Source organism: Canis aureus, chromosome 1 (genome assembly GCF_053574225.1).
Source record: "Canis aureus isolate CA01 chromosome 1, VMU_Caureus_v.1.0, whole genome shotgun sequence".
Taxonomy (NCBI): domain Eukaryota; kingdom Metazoa; phylum Chordata; class Mammalia; order Carnivora; family Canidae; genus Canis; species Canis aureus.
Genome location: NC_135611.1, coordinates 84,115,549 through 84,124,247, shown reverse-complemented (window position 1 = coordinate 84,124,247; position 8,699 = coordinate 84,115,549). Strand labels below are relative to the sequence as shown.

The window sequence follows — 8,699 nt, the reverse complement described above, 5'->3', positions numbered from 1 at the left end:
ATAAGTATGAGATGCTATCTCGTTGTAGCTTTGATTTGTATTTCCCTGATGAGTAATGTTGAACATCTTTTCATGTGTTGGTTAGACATTTGTATATATCTAGTAATAATTAGCTATGGCTGAGGTCAAAGACATTGCTGCCTGTGTTTTCCTCTAGGATTTTGTTGGTTTCCTGTCTCATGTTTAGGTCTTTCACCCATTTTGAATTTATTTTGTGTATGGTGTGAGAAAGTAGTCCATTTTCACTCTGTAAGTGGCTGTCCAGTTTTCCCAACACGATTTGGTGAAGAGACTATCTTTTTCCCATTGGATATTCTTTCCTGCTTTGTTGAAGACTAGTTGACCATTTAGTTATGGGTCCATTTCTGGGTTTTCTATTCTGTTCCAATGCCCTATGTGTCTGTTTTCATGCCAGTACCATACTATCTTGATCACTACAGCTTTGTAATAAAATTTGAAGTCTGGAATTGTGATGTTCCGCTCTGCTTTCCTTTTTTAAGACTGCTTTGGCTATTTAGGGTCTTTTGTGGTTCCGTACAAATTTTAGGATTGTGTGTTCCAGAGCGCTGTGAAAAATGCTGGTGTTTTTGATAGGGACTGCATTAAATGTGTAGATTGCTTTGTGTAGTATAGACATTTTAACAATATTAGTTCTTCCAATCCATGAGTATGGAATGTTTTTCCATTTCTTTGTGTCATCTTTAATTTCCTTCATAAGTGTTTTTACAGTTTTAAGGCATACTAAATGTGCTGGCTCGTATTACCTAGCTTTCTATGTTACTGATTTGATCTAGCTTTAACTCCTAGGTCCCTCTTGGGTACTGATTTAATCAAGTTACTTAACTTTTAACCAGCATTTCCAAATCTTTATAATGAGCATAGCCATCAGATTGGTGTTCAGATAAATGAAATGACGTGTAATGTACATTTAGTACAATGCCTAACACATAATGAGTGCTCAATACATGTTGCCTATAATAATAACATTAAAAAGTTACCATTCTAATTGTTATTACTGCTGGGCAATGATGATCAGCATACTGTGAATTCCTTATTTGTCCTGGAGGACAATGGTCCTTATTTGACCTTTGAGGACAGAAATGGGTCTTATCTAATAAGTCTAACCTTAGTGTAAGGGATAAGACATGGTAAGCCTCCATAAATATTTCTTTAATAGGATGTGTACTGAACAGTAGTATAAAACTAGGGATTGCACCTCTATTCCCACCCTATCCCCTAAGATATCCCCAGAAGCCCTTTAACAGTAAGCAAATATCCAATCTCATGAAGCTCAGCCCATGCTTGTTTTCATCTGCAACATTCATGTGATCTTTCAGAACACACCATCCTCTACTCTCTCAATAAAGCAATTCACTAGTCCTACCACCACCCGTGGTACTCTATCCTCACCCCCAGCAGATGCATGCATCCCACAATCATTTCTCCTCCTCCTCTTCTTTGTTGATACCAGCGTCTCTGATCCCCAAGCCCCTATCTACAAAATTTCAAAAGTAAGTAGGGAATTCCAAAATACGGCAACACATCATAACAGTTCTCTAGGGCTGCCATAACAACAAAGTAACAGACTGGGTGGCTTAAATGAAAGGACTTAATTCCCTCACAGTTCTGGAGGCTTAAAGTCCAAGCCAGCTGCATCCAGGCCTGAGGCGGTGGCCACGTGACACCAGGAGCCACTTAGTGCCCCTTTGGATCTTGAGCAGAGAAGCAAGGCTTGGGGGAGGAGGGGGCTGGGAGCTGATACTGAGTGCCTGCAGCATCTACTCTGTCTTCACTATTCAGAACTTGTAACTAAAATATTTAAAGAAACTGATTTTAAATGCAAATTAAAGGGCAAATGTTCTCAAAAAAAAAAAAAAAAAAAAAGGTGTTGCCATGTCCAGTTTCCTCTGAGGTGTCTCTCGTTGGTTAGCAAGTGGCCACCTTCTGTGTCTCGACATGATCTTTCCTGTGTGTGTCTGTGTCCTAATCTCCTCTTCTTATAAGGACATCAGTAATACTGGGCCAGGGCCCACCTTAATGACCTGATTTAATCTAAGTACCTCTTTAAAGTCAAATACAGTCACAATTCTGTTAGAATTTTAACACATGAATTTGGGGGTGAAAGGAGGGGAGGCACATTTTAGCCTATAACACACACCAAGAGTTTCTTTTGGTTACCAAAAGATCCTGAGGCTCTGTAAACTCTTAGTCGATGACCAATAGAGAAACAGAGAAAAAGGTTCATTAGAAGCCAAAATGCAATCACATGATATCAATAAATGGTTCCTCCAAATGTCTCCATGGAAAGGCATTTGGACTGTCATTAGCTAAAGGGTTTCTACCATAATACTTGTGAGGACTTTGTGATACTAATGTAGCAAATGGAATTTCTACAGGTTCACAATGAAAAAAAAAAAAATCACTGGGGAAAGGTGAAAATTCTAAAGGAGACTATAGTTGACCCTTGAACAACGCAGGGATTAGGGGTACCAACCTCCCTTGCAGTTGGAAATCCATGCATAACTTTTGACTCCCCCAAAACTTAACTATCAGTAGCCTACTCTTGACCAGGAGCCTTATCAATAACATAAACAGTCAATTAGTACATATTTTCAATGTTATATGTATTATAAACTCTATTTTTACAGTAAAGTAAGCCAGAGAAAGGAATGTTATTATGGAAATCATAAGGAAAATACATTTACAATACTATACTATAAGCAATCTGTGTATAAGTGGACCCATGCAATTTGAATCATGTTGTTCAATGGTCAACTGTAGTTGCTAAAAGATGCTGGCAAGCTAAAGGCCAGAATTTTCTTATTACTAAACAGCCCCATACTGACAAAATGTAAGTCACTGTTAATTAGAATTTTTGTAAAACATCCAGCTTTACAAACATCATGATTCTAAACCTGCTCTCCTTTATTCCCAAAAGCATCACTGGTCATGGTGCCAGATTTGGGCTTTACTTGTTCCGGAAGGCTTTCTTTAGGCAGAAGATGGCAAAAGAAATTAACTGCATAAACCTAAATACACCGAAAAGCAAAATAAATAGGAGATACTGTGAAATGGTAAATGTCCTGATTTTGAGCTATTTAATTAAGCTTCAAAACAAAAAGGGAGCAATGAGCTTCTTCCCTTCGGAAACAGAGAAATAGCAGAGACCACTTTTGTGTTTACACTGAAACAGGTCCACTGAGCATCCTCTATAAACATTAAATAATGATCACATAATATCAAAAATGAAAACCTCTTATTATTTATTGAACTGGATCCCATACTCACAGGAAACCTGGTGAATGAGATTCTCAAAGGGCTTTATACATGCTCTCTCATTATTGTTCACCTTTGTTTGAAAAGGTAAGCATATCATCTCCATTTCAGAGTTAGGGGTTAAGACAAGGGTTAGGCAAATTATATAAAGTTATACCAAAGTCTGTCAATGATACAGACCAAGGTCTGTTACTGCTCGAGGACTAAAAAAACAAATCTCTCTTTGAAACATTAAGCAACTTACTAATTATTTTTAGGAGGGCTTTTCACAAAAATATATTTTATCTGTACATCATGGTCTGGAAAGAAAAGTCACAAAATAATAACTGTGCGAAATAAAAAAAACCAGTGTGGTTTCCGGAACGCTTTCTATTCTATGGACCCACCCATGTGGCTGGAGATTTGAAATGCTATTTTAAGTCTCATTTTCCTTCAGAAGCTAACCTCTGTGGAATAAAAGACTGTTAAGGGGGAAAAAAATCTTTTCTGTCATTTGACTTTAACTTATGATAAATTAGCTTCAACTAGTTTCTTAGAAAATTGCCCAAGAAATGACTACAGAAAATTAAATACCAAGACTTCAAAGAGGCAAACACACAGCCTTCAAATTCCGACCTCAGAGAATAATCCTCCCTTTCTCATGCTTTGGATAGATGTGAGTAAAGAAATCGGACTAGGGCATGGTAATGAACCATCTTTCAAATGACTTTTCTATCAATCTTCTTTTCAAAGGGTAATAAAGTGATGATTATTTCTAGGCAGTTTCTGGGAAGTTATCATCTCATTTCAACAGTCCCCAGTAAGAAGGACTGTACTCTGGTATCACAACAATGATAAGGGCAAGAACTGGTTGAGAATTCAATAGACAAGGTATAGGTTGTTAAAAGCTATTTCCTGGAAAATTAAAACAGAGAGAGATCAAAAGAATTGTGTTGGGTCTTAAGGAATTGGTAATCATTCCCTCCTAGATTAAAAATGCAAATCTGATTTATTACCTAGTGAACAAAATCCATTACCATTTGAAGGTTTTATTATTTCTTTCGACAAATAATGTTGGAAGCTTATAATGTGCCATGTTTTGTGCAGATGCTAGTGGCTGATGGAGAGACAACAGACTATGATGGGGCATTTGTATCATGCCTTCTAGACCCTCAGTGGCCCATCTCGTCTAAAACCGGTTAACAAACACCAAGAAAATAAAATTATTTTTTTAAACATTCAGTAAATGGTTGCTTGGGAAGTCTTAGTCACCTAGAACTTGTTTTGCAAAGCCACAGGAAATAACAATGAGGAAGAAACACCCAAAACTATATCTGATCTCATTCCCCAGAGTGGACAGAGGCTTTAGGATGTCATGGGGCAGAAGTCACTCCAGGAACATACAGCCTCCTGGAAAGGAGTATGTGTACACAAGATGCCCTCAGAAAGGACTCCTGGGAACCCGGTTGCTTCTCTGATCCCCCAAGTCAGATCCCATCTGTGAGATGGGCTTTGTGCTCATGCAAAGATTGTAGACTTTGTTTTTCCTCAGTGGTTCCTAAAACCAGCCCTAGCTAGGTCTTCTTTTTGCCCTAATTCACGTATTCCAGTCAGAACCTACTACCCATTGGCAGAGGCAGCATGGGACACGTCACTGGATCCAACATTCTCCACAGAAATCAGGGCTCTTTTTTTTTTTTTTTTTTAAGTATTAACCAGAAATCCAAACTTGGTACCAAAGGAAAAAAAAAGAAAGAATCACAAGACATAAAGCTTTTTACGGGCAAAGAAATGCTCTGTTCATTGATCCTCATTGCTCACACAGTACAGAGAAGGCACTTTGGTAAAAGTCTGACTGAATAAAATAAAACTGACCGAATGAATGAATGGACATCCACCCTTCTGTGGTCATGAATCACTCAAAAGTCATGACTGTCACATCAGTATTTGCATGCAAGCAATCCTATGGGGATCTCTGATCAGCACTTCATCTTTATAAGTATATTATTTTGGTGGCTTTTCTGAAAGAAAAGAAGAGGAAAAGAAAAGAAGAGAAAAGAAAGGAAGAGGTACAACACAGGCATTTGAAATCACAATGCATTTGTTTTCAAGTTCCATGCCAGGTGACAAATATTTGACCAATCAATGAATGCCTTTAGTTTGGCTCTTGGACAGTAAAACTGCCTCTTTCCACAGTTCAGTGCAATAGATCCCTTAGTGATTTGCAGAATAGGATAAAGCAGTTAGGTCCTGAAAAAAAGCGTTTAACATTTTATCCCCATTGTCAATCTAGAAATCACCCAAATGTCCTGCCCACCACCACTTCCAAGACCAAAAGTAAAAGGGGTACAAATTAGTTTCTTGCAAATCGCCTAAGAACCAACTGCAACCCTTGGCAAATTAAATCTGTGGCTCTCAAGCCCTGTGTGCTCGGGCCACATGTCCCCTGAGGTATAACCTGGAAATACAGGAAGGTGGGTTAAGCAAACCAGCTCATGTAAAGGCTAAAGATAAAGAGGAGTTTCAAGCCCTTCCACTCTCTCCTGTGTGAAAGTCCATGCTTGTTCTGCAAAAGAGGGTGCAAAAGAGGGATGGCTGCTTCCCCAAAGGTTCTGTGCAGTGCACCGTCCTGGGAGCCTTCCTCTGGGCCTCAGAAACTGATTGGCGTGTTCTGAGGCCTAACTTAAAATGCACCCCGGGGCACTCTTTTAAGCCACCAGCGTTCTGCACTGGAACGAAGTGAACACCTTCAAAGCGAGTTTTCAGTAAGAAACCCCATCTTTCCCCAGAGGACCTGATAGAGTAACTTAGCCCATGATATTATATACACAGCTTTGGAAAAGAGAGTCGTGTTTTAGAGGTTGGCCTAGTCAATGCTAACTGATAGTACCCCTGAGCTTAAGGGAAGAGGAAATACTTCTTTGGTAATTCCTAATTCTGCATATCCTCATTCCCCTTTAAGAAAAAAAAAAAAAAAATATATATATATATAAAATATATATATATATAATATATATATATATATATATATATATATTTTAAAAAGCATGCAGGAGCATTTGTTTTAGATTTCCTTTCTCCTTTCTTCCAGAAAAAAACCTGAAATGTCCAGGCATCCTGTGATTTACCAATAAAAAAAAAAAAAAAAAAAAAACCTCAAATGCATCTAGATTTCACCAGGATACTACCTTTTTAACTGGTGAGACCGTGCAGGAGTATGGTCTCATCTGTGCAAACACATCCCATTCCCCATTCCATTGCTTTGCTGGTTGTTGCTATTCAAAGCCCTCTGCCGTGGGAAAGGAGAAAGGAAGTCAGATGGTTTTTATATCCACATCCACACAAAAACACAATATGCGGATGAGGTAACAAACAGCAGTGGGGGCAAAGAGTCAGCACACACAGTGAGAAAATAAATTAAATTCATTTCCCTGGTTCTTTGGTGTCCACCCCCCACCCGTCCTGCTCCAGGGGTTCTAAGCCACCAGCTAAAGCAATGAGGTAGGAAGGAGCAGTCTTCCCACTGGATCATCTGAGTGTCTTCCCACCAAACTGCAGGAGGATGAGCGCATGCAGAGCACCATGCGCCCAGGTCAGTATCTGGGAGAACCCGTTCATCAGACACCAGTGAGGTCTTTCAGCAGGTGAGACTTGAGGCTCAGAAGGCGTGTCTCAAGGAGGGCCACAGGGTAAAGCCATCCTAACAGAGGCTCTGGTGTCACCTACGTTACTCCAATCCATCTCTGTTGCCAAAGATTTCATGGAAAGGAGATCAACGGCTGGAATCCTCTCGCTTCTCCTTCTCTTTTTACAGTCGTGTGACATCTTCTGGAGAGTTCCTCTCCGTATTCCTTGCCAGAGCCCCCTCCGTGGGTTCCATTTTGATATCAAGTCCAAAAGTGGAAGTTATCCTTCCAGGGGAATAGTCATTTCTTTTTAAATCTGCAAGGAAAACAATGAAGACAGTTACAGGGAATCCTCAAGAAGGCAGTGTCCACACGGATAAAATGAATTTTAGGTCTGGCCAAGTGCTAAGAAAGGACCCTGCTTGCTTCCTCAGGTGGCAGATATGTGAAACTCGAGCCCTCCATGTCCAGACTACCCCTCTCCCCCGGCCCCAGAGTCCGTGTGCCACCCTAACTCCCTAGTGCTGCTATAGGGGCAGGGGAGGGAAGATGTGATTGCTAGATTCCACACACTGTGCCCTAGAAGGCACAATCTGGCTGGAGTTGAGTGAGGCCAGCCTGGAAACAGGGCATTTTCATTGCTCAAAGATGCACAGGACCAGGTTGTAATGATTAAGTTTGTTAACCTTAAATGTATATTCCCAATATTATTTTTTAGTGTTAAAAGGGGATTATCTGGATATAAAACTAATACATATTATAGTTAACTGATAACCAACATTTGTTGGACCTATCCATATATTGCTTCAATCTTCACATCAATTTTAGGAACTAGGTGTTATTAAACTCAGTTTATGGATGAGAAAAATCAAGGCCTGAAGTTCCCTAGCTAGTAAAACGCATTAGTGGGATATGAGCTCAACTATCTGGCTCTGGATTCCATGCTTTTATACTCTATTCTGAACTACCTTTCCTTAAAGAGAGGGAGAAAAAAAAAAAGGAACATAATCAAGAGCAAAGAAATATCACCTGCAGTTCTGTTTTCCTAACTAAGCTTTTTTTATATTCATATTACCAAATGTCTGAATAAATGGGGATATTCCTAATTTCCACTTAAATGCATTAACTATAGTGTTGAAAGAAAACAAAAATTAAGTCCATACGTGGAGGAATTATTGAGTTACTCAACACCCACCATCATGGGTTAAAAAAAAAAAAATGATCTCAACTTTAATCATGCAGAAGAGCTAACTTGAGCTCACGGATGGAAGCAGCGAGTTATGCCTCCCGCCTCCTGTTCTCCCGGCTGATCAGATACAGTCCCCGTGTCTTCCAGAGAGGAAGCCCCTGGGCAGCACGTCCAATGTGTTGTGGACTGATCTCTTTGCCCAAGTCTGCCATGCCACTGTGAGACTGGGTTCTGAGCTGCCCCAAGATGAGAGTGACGGTCCCCCTCTCTGCCACTCCAGTCCGATCTGCCCACCCCACCGCCTCCCCCGTTGCCAGCCCTGGCTGGCAGGCTAATTCCCACTGGAACTAGAAGCCTGCTCCCAAGCCCCGTCTTTGACTACGCCATGCCCATGAGAGCTTCTCGACCTCCTACCTCTATCTCCAACAAGATTAGAAATTGCCCTTCTTTGTTGTAAATTTACACCTACTCCATCCCAAGCTACAAAGGATGATGATCTTTTACTGATTTCCGATTCCGGGCTTGGTCATTTATTCTTAGGCAGGAAGGGCTACTCTGCTTAAAATGTGAGATTCCGGTCTAAGGACAAGTTTGGTATGACCTAAGAAAAATAGTGAACAAGCAGGGAC

The 8,699-nt window shown here is 40.2% G+C and overlaps 1 protein-coding gene across 4 annotated transcripts in view; it reads right to left on the bottom strand.

Moving 5' to 3' along the window:
* Positions 1–6,284: 6,284 nt before the first annotated feature.
* TRPM6 (transient receptor potential cation channel subfamily M member 6) overlaps positions 6,285–8,699 on the bottom strand; it is a 154,779-nt gene continuing 152,364 nt past the window's right edge. For all 4 annotated transcript variants that reach the window (XM_077906685.1, XM_077906673.1, XM_077906666.1 and 1 more), the window contains exon 39: positions 6,285–7,197. In XM_077906685.1, the coding sequence (XP_077762811.1) occupies positions 7,064–7,197 (134 nt within the window). In that variant the 3' untranslated portion in view covers positions 6,285–7,063. The remainder of the gene's footprint in view (positions 7,198–8,699) is intronic.